The 14,723-nt window shown below is 45.6% G+C and overlaps 4 protein-coding genes across 4 annotated transcripts; 2 read left to right on the top strand and 2 right to left on the bottom strand.

The window, feature by feature from the left end:
- Nucleotides 1-389: 389 nt before the first annotated feature.
- On the bottom strand, nucleotides 390-881 carry LOC138447471 (histone H2B type 2-E-like). Its single transcript, XM_069603410.1, has one exon. The coding sequence runs from the start codon at nucleotides 879-881 to the stop codon at nucleotides 501-503; it is 381 nt and encodes a 126-aa protein (XP_069459511.1). The 3' UTR covers nucleotides 390-500.
- A 352-nt stretch (nucleotides 882-1,233) lies between these two features.
- On the top strand, nucleotides 1,234-1,737 carry LOC138447466 (histone H2A type 2-A). The gene has a single exon (XM_069603398.1). It carries the CDS (start codon nucleotides 1,234-1,236, stop codon nucleotides 1,624-1,626), a length of 393 nt encoding a protein of 130 aa, XP_069459499.1. The 3' UTR covers nucleotides 1,627-1,737.
- Nucleotides 1,738-2,566: 829 nt separating this feature from the next.
- On the top strand, nucleotides 2,567-3,409 carry LOC138447460 (histone H3). Its single transcript, XM_069603384.1, has one exon. The coding sequence runs from the start codon at nucleotides 2,702-2,704 to the stop codon at nucleotides 3,110-3,112; it is 411 nt and encodes a 136-aa protein (XP_069459485.1). The 5' UTR covers nucleotides 2,567-2,701; the 3' UTR covers nucleotides 3,113-3,409.
- Nucleotides 3,410-10,609: 7,200 nt separating this feature from the next.
- On the bottom strand, nucleotides 10,610-11,651 carry H4C14 (H4 clustered histone 14). Its single transcript, XM_069573858.1, has one exon. The coding sequence runs from the start codon at nucleotides 11,628-11,630 to the stop codon at nucleotides 11,319-11,321; it is 312 nt and encodes a 103-aa protein (XP_069429959.1). The 5' UTR covers nucleotides 11,631-11,651; the 3' UTR covers nucleotides 10,610-11,318.
- Between the last annotated feature and the right edge of the window lie 3,072 nt (nucleotides 11,652-14,723).

Here is a 14,723-nt window from a genome sequence, read left to right as displayed (position 1 = left end):
CAGTGGACAAATGGAATCAAGATAACCAGGTGCACTATAAGTTTTCTATTCATGCTGGGGCATGGTATCAAAATATTAATTTGGTTTTGAGCTCAAGAAAAATGGACTTGAGTTGACCCACTCTATCTGCTGTAAAGTAACTAATGCTTAACTTTCCACCCTCCCTCCCCATCCTCCTGAATAGGTTTACACTGACCACCCATCTCTCACGGTTTTACTGGAAAAGGTAAGTTACTTGCATGAGTGAACAGTTATTCTAGCTAGTTCTGGACTGATCCACAAAACTTGGTCTTTTCTGGAGTACCTCCTCTTCATCCTAAGAGACAGGCCAGTTCTTACTAGAAAAAAAATCGGCGGTACAGAAAAAGTACCATAACAGACAACAAAAGTAAAGTAAAAAGGTGAGTTTATTCCACTGAGAAGGTGGGTGGCTCTGAAAAGAACCTTTAGAACGTCAAGTGGCTGGGCAACTCGTGCGAGCGCCGAGTCCCCACAGGGACTCACTTGGAGCTGGTGTACTTGGTGACCGCCTTGGTGCCCTCGGACACGGCGTGCTTGGCTAGCTCGCCGGGCAACAGCAGTCGCACGGCCGTTTGGATCTCCCGGGACGTGATGGTTGAGCGCTTGTTGTAATGGGCTAAGCGCGACGCTTCGCCCGCGATGCGCTCGAAGATGTCGTTGACAAATGAGTTCATGATGCCCATGGCTTTGGACGAGATGCCGGTGTCCGGGTGCACCTGTTTCAACACTTTGTACACGTAGATGGAATAGCTCTCCTTGCGGCTGCGCTTGCGCTTCTTGCCGTCCTTTTTCTGGGCTTTGGTCACGGCTTTCTTGGAACCCTTTTTGGGCGCGGGAACAGATTTTGCCGGCTCAGGCATAACGTCAAGCACAAGCTATAGGGCCTACCGGGAACGCCGAAGACAACAGGCAGCACCCGGGCTGGCCGCCACGACTCAGTACTTATAGAGACTGTAGGCAAATTAAGGTTCTGATCACGCCCCGTTGCGATTGGCGAGATTTCAGTGGCTCTCTCGCGAGGGAGACGAGGTTATGTAAATGAGTGGATTCTGACTGCGCTATCCTATTGGTCACGAGGCCGAAGATGTGCTGTAGCCAATCAAAGTGCCTTCTAGGCAATCGCCGTTCTGTCTATAAAAGGGTGAAGTGGGGCCGTGGAGGGCGACTTTGTCGGGCGTTTGGCGGGAGCATTTGTTAGTGGGTGTCGCTGTCATGTCTGGTCGTGGCAAGCAAGGCGGCAAGGCCCGCGCCAAGGCCAAGTCGCGCTCGTCTCGCGCAGGCTTGCAGTTTCCGGTAGGGCGGGTGCACCGCCTGCTGCGCAAAGGCAACTACGCTGAGCGGGTGGGGGCCGGCGCGCCCGTCTACATGGCGGCAGTCTTGGAGTACCTGACCGCCGAAATCCTGGAGCTGGCGGGCAATGCGGCGCGAGACAACAAGAAGACCCGCATCATCCCTCGTCACCTGCAGCTGGCCATCCGCAACGACGAGGAGCTGAACAAGCTGTTGGGCAAGGTCACCATCGCCCAGGGCGGCGTTTTGCCCAATATCCAGGCCGTGTTGCTCCCGAAGAAGACTGAGAGCCACCACAAGGCAAAGGGCAAGTGAGGCCGGTCTCCGGCAGCCCTACCCAGCTCTCCTGTAGAAGGGGCACCTGTAAAATCAAAAGGCTCTTTTCAGAGCCACCCACGCTTTCAAATAAAGAGTTGTTAACAGTAACTTCTCGATTCCAACCTTGTCGGTAGTAAAGGGGGAGCCCAGCCTGGGTTGTGGTGGGTCGTAAAACCTAGGACTTGAGCCAGGTGAAGGTAGGAAACTTGAGCGCGCCACAGTCGCTTCAGTTCTAAGTGCTCCGCGATGGTTTATGTTTGGGAGTCGGACGTCTAGTGCTCAACACCAGTTGTTCCCCAGGCCTTTGCCCAACTTGAGGTCTTAAGTACCAGCGGGATGTCTCCTCACACACATCCATCTCGGACACCCCCGTCTGTTAAGGAAGCGGATAGATTTGAAGAGGCTGGCGGACCTGGGTTTTTGACTTCAGTCTACTGTCTTAAAGGGATAAAATGGTTTAGCGGTGGAGATACAGGTCCCCAGTTCGGCTTTCGGAAACGGGATCCCGCGCCCTGCTGCGGGAGCGATAACTTTCCGATCTTTAAAGTACCGGAAGGCGGAAAGCAAAGCAAGATCCGTCCAGCCAACTAGGTAGGCTAGGGGACCTCTGGAAAGGGAGCTGCGTTCAGGGTGCTGGGGGCGGGGGTGGCGCAAACAAGGTCGAGGTTCAGTTTGGGAGTTAGCGTAGAAAGGAAGAGGGTATCGTAAGTAGTGTGTTCTAAGGGACTGAGAAGGAACATTGTCACAGCTGCTCTCAAATATGATTCCTACCCTGAAATAAATGAAAACCGAGGAGGGGGAAAAACTAGACAAACTGGAAAGTCGAAAGGGAGGCCGATGGGCGGCGGGGCGGCGGGGCGGCGAGGGGGCGGGGGGAGGGAGGAGTCGGCTGAAGCCAATCAGTGGCGCTAAAGAGGATGACGTCCCAGCCAATGGGTAGCCAGCGCGGGACTTTCAAGTATTGTCCCGCCCAACTGGGAAAAGACTGCTTATAAAGACTGCTGCAGCGGCCGCGCCCCTGGTTACTCTCCCTGCGCGGCGCTGCTCACGTAAGTTCGCGTCTTGGTTCGCTATGGCTCGTACAAAGCAGACTGCCCGCAAGTCGACCGGTGGCAAGGCCCCGCGGAAGCAGCTGGCCACCAAGGCGGCTCGCAAGAGCGCGCCGGCCACGGGCGGCGTCAAGAAGCCGCATCGCTACCGGCCGGGTACCGTGGCCCTGCGGGAGATCCGGCGGTACCAGAAGTCGACCGAGCTGCTGATCCGCAAGCTGCCGTTCCAGCGGCTGGTGCGCGAGATCGCGCAGGACTTCAAGACGGACCTGCGCTTCCAGAGCTCGGCCGTGATGGCGCTGCAGGAGGCGAGCGAGGCCTACCTGGTGGGGCTGTTTGAAGACACGAACCTGTGCGCCATCCACGCCAAGCGCGTGACCATCATGCCCAAAGACATCCAGCTGGCTCGCCGCATCCGCGGGGAGCGGGCTTAAGAAGTGTGCGCTCTGCTCGAGGTTCCATCAAATCCAAAGGCTCTTTTCAGAGCCACCCACGACTACACTTGAAAGCAGCTGTGTCGCTTGTCCACTCTCTTGGTAGGCGTTCGCATACTCCGGGAGGGTAGGGCGCGCTCGAGATGGGAGGACCTTAGAGCGCGCAAAGCACTGGACTCCTAACAGACATAGGCTAAAGGCCAGTTATCCGGCCTAAACCCCTGCTCGCTGCAGCCTTCCTAGATGTCAGTAACTTAAGAATTGGGTCAGTGTGCTTGTCTGGGCTGGTGGGTTGCCGCTGCTTTTTTGGGCGCCCTAGAACGTCCAACTTGGCTGCTTAGAGGTGTGTTCTCTTGTAGGTTGGGGCTCTTCTCCAGCGTCTTTGTGCTCCACTGTGACCCACGATTGTAATTGTCCCGGGAGCAAGGTGAGCTGTGATTAGGTGCGGGGCGACTGGTCGTGTGGGGAGATGGGTTGAGAGAAGGCGGAGTCACTTGGAGACGCTCGGGATTCGCGGGTGAAAGGGCTTTAAGGCGGCTGAGACTCGCGCACAGATTAGACCTCACCGGTGCCCGAAAGGTCTCCGGACGCTTGGCTCCCCCGCTCCGGAGGGATACCGCCACCCGGGTCCTGGCCCACTTCTGCCGAGTAAAGTGCGGCATTTCATCGCTTCAGGTGTCAGTAATTTGAGGCCTCACTCCCACCCTCTACTTCTCAAAACCCGGGGATGAATGACAGGGTGCTTGTACAGATCCTAAAGCCACTTTGGTGAGCTGGGTCTTAAAGGGATTGCTTTCCTGCCCAGTTCCACAAAGAGACTCCGTGGGGCTATCGCTTCAACCTCTGGTAGTGTCTGTATCTGTTTCATTCAGACATGTGGGAAGTCTCTTCTCAGGTTTTGGGTTACTACTCAGTGAAAGGAAAGAAGTGGGGCTCTGAGCTCAAGTTTGGGGAAGAGATCAAACAGGCAGAGCATGGTCTTCTTTTGGGGAAATGTAGTCCTCACCGCGCCTGCCGCCCCCCCCACCCCACCCATCTCTCCCAACCCCCTGTTAGGAAATAGTGAGAGTGGAGACCTGAGATGATTCTTGTACCATTTGGGCCGGGGTTGAAGGGGGTGAGGGGAGGTGGAAGTGCAAGGCCTCTAATGGGCAGCAGAGTGGGGGCAAGGTCTTGCACAGCCCCTCTCCACAGATCTCAGACACAAAGGCTGTACAGGTCTTATGTGACACGTCATCTTAACCTTCTCAGTCATCTATCTGAACTTGGACAAGGCCAAAGCCTGTTTTCCGTTTTGTCTCAGCACAGTGACAGGTTAAAAGCATTTGTTAGAGAAGTCAGTGAGAATACAGAGGAGGGAAAAGGAAAGATACTTTTTTTTTTTCTTTTTTTCTTAAGCTTTAATTCAGTTCAGTTCAGTTGCTCAGTCATGTCCGACTCTGCGACCCCATGAATTGCAGCACGCCAGGCCTCCCTGTCCATCACCAACTCCCGGAGTTCTCTCAAACTCATGTCCATTGAGTCAGTGATGCCATCCAGCCATCTCATCCTCTGTCGTCCCCTTCTCCTCCTGCCCCCAATCCCTCCCAGCATCAGAGTTTTTCCCAAATGAGTCAAGTCTTCGCATGAGGTGGCCAAAGTATTGGAGTTTCAGCTTCAGCATCAGTCCTTCCAATGAACACCCAGGACTGATCTCCTTTAGAATGGACTGGTTGGATCTCCTTGAAGTCCAAGCTCCAGGGTCACAGCAATTTCCGGAGCATGCCTCCAGGTCTCTGCCTAGACCCTGATTACCTGCTTAGGCCCTCAATGCAGGGTGGATCCAGGACCTGTATCAGTACTCTGAGTGAAAAAGTAGTAACTTTTAAGGTGTGGTGGGGCACCACCTTTGCACTTATCATCTCATCCATCCTCATGGTAAAACTTTCAGGGACAAACAGACATAGGGCTTTCTGAGGTACAGCTTGAGGTTCTCAGTTGAGTGACTTGATTTGCTGGCATATTGAGTGCAGCACTTTCACAGTATCATCTTTTAGGATTTGAAATAGCTCAGCTGGAATTCTATCACCTCCACTAAGCTAGGGATGCTTAGTTAGTGTAGTGATGTTTGTAGTGATGCTTCCTAAGGCCCATTTGACTTGGCACTCCAGGATGTTTGGCTCGAGGTAAGTGATCACACCATCATGGTTATCTGGGTCATTAAGATCTTTTTTGTCTAATTCTTCTGTGTATTCTTGCCACCTCTTCTTAATATCTTCTGCTTCTGTTAGGTCCATACTGTTTTTATCCTTTATTGTGCCCATCTTTGCATGAAATATTCCCTTGGTATTTCCAATTTTCTTGAAGAGATCTCTAGTCTTTCCCAGTCTATTGTTTTCCTCTATTTCTTTGCACTGATCACTGAGGAAGGCTTTTTTATCTCTCCTTGCTATCCTTTGGAACTCTGCATTCAGATGGGTATATCTTTCCTTTTCTCCTTTGCCTTTAGCTTCTTTTCTTTTCTCAGCTATTTCTAAGGCCTCCTCAGACAGCATTTCCCTTTTTTGCATTTCTGGCGGGTTATACAACAACAAAAGGAAAGATCCTAACTTGAATAATCTGGTTCCAGAATTCATGCTCTCAATTTCCAACAAGAAGTGTAACTGATCAGTCCATTAGCTCCCTGCAGGCAAATCTATATGGGAAGCCAAACTACAATCAGAAAGATTGGAAGAGCCTGGAGGCAGATGACTTCAGTGGCTGCCATTACTCAACCAGGGTACCATTTCACTCTAAAGGCTGCCTCATTACAAGAACTGGACTGGAAATGCTCACTAGAGTCAGGGTACGTCTGCCTTGGAGGGTACTTTGATGATTGCAACCCTCTTGTTCCCTCCTCTCCTCCCTCGTTTCCAGCCCTCTTCTCTAATCAGGTTGTGGTAAAAAATTACTTTGTTGTAATCATAGTCTTCTACTCTACTACCAGATAAGAAATCCCAGAGTTCACTGAACAGAAAGGCCAAATACAGATGTTCAAATCACAGTTAATTGAATTCATTTAAAACATGAAACAAAAGACACAGGTGTGTATAACGGACTTTTGGACTCAGAGGGAGAGGGAGAGGGTGGGATGATTTGGGAGAATGGCATTGTAACATGTATACTATCATGTAAGAATCGAATCGCCAGTCTATGTCCGATGCAGGATACAGCATGCTTGGGGCTGGTGCACGGGGATCACCCAGAGAGATGTTATGGGGAGGGAGGTGGGAGGGGGGATTCATGTTTGGGAACGCATGTACACCCGTGGTGGATTCATGTCAATATATGGCAAAACCAATACAGTATTGTAAAGTAAAATAAAGTAAAAAAAAAAAAAAAAAAAAGAAACAAAAAGCAAGGGAAAATGACAAGCAAGGGTAAATTAACATACATATTAATAGAATAGGGTTCAATGATGGGGGAAGTACAACACTGTATCCAATGCTGAGTTACAGTTTTCTGTCCTGTCTTGCTCTGTGGCATCAGCCTTCCCTGCTGATGCTGCAGTTAAAAGGACTAGAGATGAGAGTGGACAAGGGGACTCAGCAGACAGAAGGTCCTTGATCCTAATTTAAGCTGGCTCAGTCAAAGAGATACAGGGGCAAGTGTTCCTGGCCGTCATTGTAATTCACTAATAACTTGCTGAGTAGCTATGAATTTCTCTGTGCTTAGCATGCAGAGGACATTGGGCAACAATGGCTGTCACCAGTGGATGGCTGATAGAAGCCACGAATACTGGGCACTTCATGTATCTCATAAATATTTGATATGGTGCTTACTTGGTACTTCTATCCTTTCCTATATCTATGTAGGAAGATGCTCTATTTATTTATATTTAACATTTCTCACAGGCTATGTTACCTACTTGTTATAACTTTTTACTCTTTATACACATTTTAACAGTCAAGTCAGCTGGCAAGTTTGATTCTTTAAGATGAGTTCACATTTTTCTGCTCTAATTCTGAAAAATCTGGCCCTGCCAACTTGTTCATACCCACCCTTACCCACTGTCTTCTTTGCTCTTTAAATTTTGACTACACTGACTCCCGCTTCCCCAGTTATTATGGAGCATAGAAGACCTACATTGAGTGAAATAGGCAGTAAATACACCAACTTAGGTTTCTGTTTCATTACAAGACTTTCACATAGAAAGATTTCACTTTAATCTTTCAGAGATCTTCTCATTTGATTCTTGAATCATTTCTGTAAGAAAGTCAGGAATTCTCAGCAACATTACAATGAGAAAATGGGACTGTGGCAAAGTTAAGATTTGCCATGGGCCATATAGTCCAGAATCTCTCTTTCTTTCTCCCTCATTCCCTATCCACCCTAGATCTTCTGATTGTCTGGGTAGGGGTGGGGGCTGGAATTGTACATGCTTATTTAAGATATTGGAACAATTCAAAACGTTCAATGATTATAACAAAAACCAACACCTATAAATTACTCAAATTTCTGTGAACATTCTTCCTGATAGTTTTCTATATATCCATACATATTTATATGTACTGGTAATATTCTATGTTAATGATAATTCTATACTTTTGGCTCACATAGAGAAATAACATGTTCATCAATAGCTACAATATAAAGTTTGGAGTTGAATGTTTCAGAGGAAGAATGTTGTGAAAGATGACAGGCACATCTAGCCTTCAGGAGGATAATGCTGCTATTCAAAGAAGTTGGGAGTCTGGAAAGGCAAGGCAAGTCTTCAAACTGGTCCAGTGTGATGTCTGATTAGCCAGTGACACTTGAGTGCCTCTGTCATCATGGTAATGGAAGTAGACATGCAGACTAAACAATCATTTGTATGCATGTATTGTACTGAAAGTCCTGAATCACCCATGGGAGGAACAAGCTGACAGCCAGGGCTGGCTTAAAGAGTACTTGAGCCACTCAGAAGGTAGAAATGGAAAGGAAATTATTTTGTTACCAAATTAGAGGTGAAATAGCATTATACTCCTCACTGTTACAGATGGTTAAGAATGACAAAAATAAAACCATTTATTAACATGAAACTATGCATAATGTATACTCTGTAATTTGACAAAATTCAGAGGCTGGATATGGCTAACAGAAGATTCAGTCATGCCTTGTTTTAACAGTATTTGGTGGAGTAGACAAGGTGGGAAGAGGGATCACTATTAAAATCACTATAAAGAAGACGTATAATTTATGGTTAAACAGTAAGATCTTAAAGAAATGTAAGAATAAAAAAAAATATCCCTTGATAACAAAATTAAGTACTGTTAAAACACAAACCAATGATATTTAATAAAACAAGCTGACTACATTTTTTATTCATACATTTTTTTTTTTTGCCCCAAATGCTTTAAGGAAATAAGCAATTCTACCTTTCCCTCCTGTAATATTTTGTCCTAAAATTTTTTTATTAGAATCATTCACCTAAAGTTTTCTTTTGTTTTTGGTATCAAAGAACACAAAATTTAACATAGTCATGTATGGATGTGAGAGTTGGACTGTGAAGAAGGCTGAGTGCCGAAGAATTGATGCTTTTGAACTGTGGTGTTGGAGAAGACTCTTGAGAGTCCCTTGGACTGCAAGGAGATCCAACCAGTCCATTCTAAAGGAGATCAGCCCTGGGATTTCTTTGGAAGGAATGATGCTAAAGCTGAAACTCCAGTACTTTGGCCACCTCATGCGAAGAGATGACTCATTGGACAAGACTTTGATGCTGGGAGGGATTGGGGGCAGGAGGAGAAGGGGACAACAGAGGATGAGATGGCCGGATGGCATCACTGACTCGATGGGCATGAGTCTGAGTGAACTGCGGGAGTTGGTGATGGACAGGGAGGCCTGGTGTGTTGCGATTCATGGGGTCGCAAAGAATCGGACACGATTGAGTGACTGAACTGAACTGAACTGAAACAAATTAGGGCAACACATACTCAGATTCTAAATATTTTCATTTGATTTAAAGAAAAACTGTTATTTAACCAGTTGTTCTCAAACTTTAATGTGTTTCAGAATCAACTGGAGGGTTTGTTAAAATATGAATTGCTAGATCTCACTTTCCAGAGTTTCTCAGGCAACAGGTCTGGGGTTTTGCAAAATCGGGGTCCAAGATTTTGGATTTCTAGCAATTCCCAGGTAAGCTGATGCTCCTAGACTAGATACCACACTTTGGGAAATCCCATGGATGGAAGAGCCTGGTAGGCTGCAGTCCATGGGTTTGCTAAGAGTCAGACACGACTGAGCGACTTCACTTTCAATTTCACTTTTCACTTTCATGCATTGGAGAAGGAAATGGCAACCCACTCCAGTATTCTTGCCTGGAGAATCCCAGGGATGAGTGAGCCTAGTGGGCTGCCGTCTATGGGGTCGCACAGAGTCGGACACACTGAAGTGACTTAGCAGCAGCAGCAGCAGTTTAGATAATGGATATGTTGCACCCTCCTTCCTTTATTCTTTGATTTCTCTTCAAATTTTTGATAATCTCCTTCAGAGGATCTCAGCGAGGATCAGATATATTCAATCTGCATTACCTTTAAAATGAAAAAAAAAATCATAGAGATGTTTGAAATAGAAATGTCATCAGTGGCTGTTGAGATTTTAATTTGAAGGGAAGATGAAACATCTTGAACATTGAATCCTTTTGTCCTTGGACATCTTCACAAATGTTATTCTTGCGTTTCCCTCCTTGATCCTCCCCCTCCCCTTTACTGTATCTCTTATCGGGATGCCAGGCATTCTGCTCCTTAACAGCCTGATACAAGCCCCACCTCTACAGCCAAGCCTGATCATTCTCCAGCAGCCAGTGACCTCTGCTGTTAGGACTCCTATAATAATCATCATTTACATTTTGCATCATCCCAAATATGTGACACCTTGTGCTTTTGGGCTGTGTGTGTATGTATTTTATGTATTATTTTTCTCCCCTAGTTCGTGGGGGCTGCAAAGAGTTGGAAACCACTGAGCGACTGAACATTCACTCACTCATTCTGATAATAACCTCTTTAGGGCAGGTTTCCCATGTTTTGACTTTCTGGCATCTCCATTGCTAAGCACCTCGTTTTAAACCAGTTGACCAAGTGTTTGATGCTAATGAGAGCAGCCAAGTGTGGAGACCAATTCTCAATATCTTTTGGGAATTGACAGAATTTCTTCTGTAGGATTTTCTTGGGGGATACAGACAGGCCAAATTTAGCTGTAAAATTATAGGCCTGGAACATTAAAAAAAAAACAAACCAAAAAAACCCTTTTACTTGAAAATATAATACCTGCAAAACTATAATCAGGTTTAAGGACAAGAGGTGTGGACCAATACTTCAATTCAAATTAGGGCAATTTAGCATTGGTAGTGTATAGAGAAAGACTATGTATCTCTATCTATATATAAGAATTTGCTTTTGCCTTGTTAAAAATTAAACTGTGCTTTGTGTATTGATGGTATGTTTCTGACAGTCTCTTACTCTAAGCTGCAACAGGCCTTGATGGAAAAGTCACATACCAGAATTTTCTGTTTCTTGAAGATGTGCTTTCACATTAAAGTTATATACTCTGCTCAGCTTTTATTGAAAATTCGTATGTTTCTGCATTTTATCTTTGTGATATTATCACCAAAGACAAATCTCTTAAATCTTTAAGTAAATTCTTCCTTGAATGTTGTACACACACACACACACACACACACACACACTACTCTCAGCAAATTGTGAGGGGCCTTTAGCATAAAAAGCACAGGACACCAAAAATACCTTCCATACACTGGTCAGATAATTTCCACATGTGCTTAAAACTCAGTGAGCCCACCTCTGACCTAACGACCCCTTATTTGCTTCATATTTGAATGGTCGGTTACTGGATTTATTTCTTTGCTAGTGCTCTTGCACCTTCCCAGGTGAGAAGATTGTAATGGCAATTACCACCACCCAGTATGATCCCTAGAGCTGGGAAGTGAAGCCCACACAAACTACTTTCCACAGCCTGGTCCAACGACTACAATTGATAGCGAGCCCCAAAGCAAGCAGACAAGTGAAGAGCAGCTTTTGGTAAATGACTTGTCTTCTGAGCTGTTGACACTTTCAGGATTCGCTACTTCTGACCCCACTCTTGCCAGATACAAAGTTACCCGTACTTTTAAGTATCCAGCTCTTCAGATGACCGTGTGGTTGGCCCTAAAAAGGGCCTTTGAGATTATCACACAGAACACAGGGGCAGCAGCTCAACCTCCGAAGCCGTACAGGGTGCGTCCCTGCCGCTTTAGCGCGTAGACCACGTCCATAGCAGTGACTGTCTTGCGCTTGGCGTGCTCCGTGTAGGTGACTGCGTCCCGAATAACGTTCTCCAGAAACACCTTCAACACGCCTCGGGTCTCCTCGTAAATGAGGCCGGAAATGCGCTTGACTCCCCCACGCCGAGCAAGGCGCCGAATGGCCGGCTTAGTGATGCCTTGGATGTTATCTCTCAAGACTTTGCGGTGGCGCTTGGCGCCACCCTTGCCTAAGCCTTTGCCGCCCTTTCCTCGTCCAGACATGACTGAGCTGGTCGGAAAGCCTCTGAGACAGAAAGGGCTGCTTTTCCTCCAGATATACAAGAGCAGCGGACCTGATTGAAAACCGAAAGCGCGCGGGCGGGAAGCGGTCCCAATTGTCCCCGCCCACTCGACTGTTCTTCATTTCTGCTGTTTCCCTATCTTCCTCCACCCTCCACAGAACCCTCTAATGGATCCTCTCCTTTCATTTTTATTAATTTATTTTTGAAGTTGATTTACAATTTTATATTAGTTTCAGGTGTACCAACGATTCAATATTTTTATAAATCAGATTGCATTTAGTTATTATAAAATATTGGCTACATTATCTGTGCTGTAGAATATGCCCTTTTAGTTTATTTATTTTATGCATAGTACTTTGTATTCTTTAATCCTCTGCCCCTATCTTGCCCCTCTCCTCTCGGACTACTCTTTTCAAAGATCTATTTGCCAGAATTCCCGGGAGAATTCGGATCCAAGTTTCCGGATCCTGACGCTGTTTTCGCCTCTGTCTCGCTCCGACTGTGAGGTCCCAGAAGACATTAGATTTAGACTAAGAAGAAAGGAATGGGGAGAAAAACCAGAGGAAGGGCAGATGGAATCCAGAGGCAGGAGTTAGAGAGCTCCGCCCCGGATCTAACCTCTATAGAGAGATCCTAGGCTTCGAAACCACGGTTACATAAAACAGCAGACACGGTTTCCACAATTAGACTGACAGACCCAGGCGGCGATCCCTAGGGCAGCTGCACCTGGCATGCGTGGGGAGGGGGAAGAGACAGCGCGCAGTAATTCCCGAGTCTCGTCTTTATTTTGTGTGTATGAGGCATGGAATTTCCCCTCACCCAGGAGAAATCAGATCCTAGGAAAATTGGTTTCTATACTGCAAGGCTTTTAACGTGGAGGTCAGTGAATCCAACGCACTGTCATCCTAAACTCTGCAGAAAGAAGCAATACATACAAAAAGAAGACTGAAGGGGTTTCTGTACCTCAGTTTCTCAGATCCTCTCCTTCTGACCCTTGTTTTCAGCGAGAATTCAGTGCCTAAACTGAGACCCCACATGGAGCTAGCAAAGTTTGCTGAATTGGGTTTCACACAAGAGGACATCTGCTCCATATTGAGAGTCATTATCAGAAACTGCCTTATGAAATTGATTTGGTTTCTACTGATAGCACATTCATTACCAGGGTCTTCTGTAGAATATAGGAAGAGATGTGGTTTCTACCTCAAAAAGAATTATCTTTTTTTCTGAGATATGTTTATTATTATTTTAATATCTAAAACATACAAACTTGAAAAAAAAAGCTAATGGCTAAATGGAGCAATGTTAAATAAGATGCAAAAAATTTATATTCAGAATATTAGAAATTATAATTTTAACTAATATATTTGCAAGTTATGTTGTATTAGCCTGGTCACTGGTGGGAAATAAGTCGTAACAGACTTAAAAAACAAGAAAAGAATAAACAACTTATCTGCCTTCCTTCATCTCTCTTTTAATTCTATCTTCTGTGTGTTAATGAATCTTAAATCTATATCTTTATCTAAACTTCTAGGCTCCAGGCACAGAGGTTCTCCTGGTTATTCTTTAGTCATTTTAAACTCAAAATCTCCCCAAATCAAAATGTTTAAACTCTCCAAGGTGTGACTCTTGTGGGGGCTGAGGAAATATATTCTCCTCCTTCCACCCTATAAAAATTGAGGTTCTCTCTCTGCTCATTTGGAGAAGGAAATGCCAACCCATTCCAGTATTCGTGTCTGGAGAATCCCATGGACAGAGGGGCCTGGCTGGCTACAGTCCATGGGGTTGCAAAGAGTCGGACACAACTGAGTGACTGAACAACTTTGCTCATTGGATGGTGCTATCATAAATCACAAGCCTAAATGAACACCCTGGAATTCACAGTAGATCTTGAATGGTAGCATATGCCACCTCAGAATATGACAGAGTTCTGGACATGCTACCTCAAAATATGTGGCATTGGTGTATTGATTATTTTGAGCTGTAATACTTTGAAAAACAGCTAATGTAGGGATAGACTTTCTTTGAACTCCTTTACCTACCTAAGACAGATCCTCAGAAAGGAACTCAGTGGAAATCCCATGGAAATGGGATTTCTATCAATCAGGGAAGATTGGCTCAACACAGGAGAGGAAACTGGACGTCACCACCACACTCAGACAAACATCACAAACCATTCATCTTTCCTAAATATCATTTACTCTCCCTTAAAGGCCTACCTGACCACTCTTTCCTATTAAGATGGTATTTAAGTCTATACTCTAAGCCATTTGAGGGAGTTATTAATTTCCCCCTGTATCTCTCACATAAACCTGAGGTATATCTATTAATAAATTTGTTTGTTTTTCTCTTGTTAATCTGTCTTTTATTATAGAGGTCTCAGTGAGAACTCAGAAGGGAGGAGGGAAAATTATTTTTCCTTCCCTGTAATATCTTCCTCTCCATTTGCTGCTTCAGGGCAGAGAAACACATGCTTTTTGCTGATTCTTTAGCCACTCTTACAGAATCTATCACATTATTTTATGTATCTTTTGCATCTTATATATCCCCTCCCCCAGCTTTGAGTGCCTGGCAGTGGTTTTTATTTTTCTTTGTAAACCAACATGTTATTCAGTATGTAGCACAAGCTCAATAATTGTTTATAAAATGAACAGTTTCTCCATTTGATTGCTTCAAACGCTACTAGGAAAGAAAGACACAACCAAAGTGTAACATGATGAAACAACTGCAAGCCAAGTTTTGATCTCAAGTGCTCTCGGCCTGCAGCAGCTTGAAGCAGGGCTTTGGTTCCTGGCCAGGCTGAGGTTGGGGTTGTGGTGGTGAGAGCACCAAATCCTAGCGACTAAACCAGAGGTCAGTGACAAGGCCCTGGCTCTCTGGCTTTGCAGAAAAGAATTTGCACAAAGATGGAAAATAGTGAAACCAGTATTTGTTAGGAGGAAAAAGAGTCCAGTATGTGCAGACAGACACACGGGCAGGCTGAGAGAGAGTAGCACTCTCGTGGTGGTTTGAATCACTTTTATGGGGCATTGCTTCCAGATTTCCTTTGGCCAATCATTTCGATTTGCCTGGTTCT

Source organism: Ovis canadensis, chromosome 1, assembly GCF_042477335.2.
Source record: "Ovis canadensis isolate MfBH-ARS-UI-01 breed Bighorn chromosome 1, ARS-UI_OviCan_v2, whole genome shotgun sequence".
Taxonomy (NCBI): Eukaryota; Metazoa; Chordata; class Mammalia; order Artiodactyla; family Bovidae; genus Ovis; species Ovis canadensis.
This window is presented reverse-complemented; position numbering and strand designations above follow the sequence as displayed.

Bases quoted from the DNA above. Each gene is read 5' to 3' on its own strand.
- LOC138447460 (XM_069603384.1), top strand. From the start codon at position 2,702: ATGGCTCGTACAAAGCAGACTGCCCGCAAGTCGACCGGTGGCAAGGCC.
- H4C14 (XM_069573858.1), bottom strand. From the start codon at position 11,630: ATGTCTGGACGAGGAAAGGGCGGCAAAGGCTTAGGCAAGGGTGGCGCC.
- LOC138447471 (XM_069603410.1), bottom strand. From the start codon at position 881: ATGCCTGAGCCGGCAAAATCTGTTCCCGCGCCCAAAAAGGGTTCCAAG.
- LOC138447466 (XM_069603398.1), top strand. From the start codon at position 1,234: ATGTCTGGTCGTGGCAAGCAAGGCGGCAAGGCCCGCGCCAAGGCCAAG.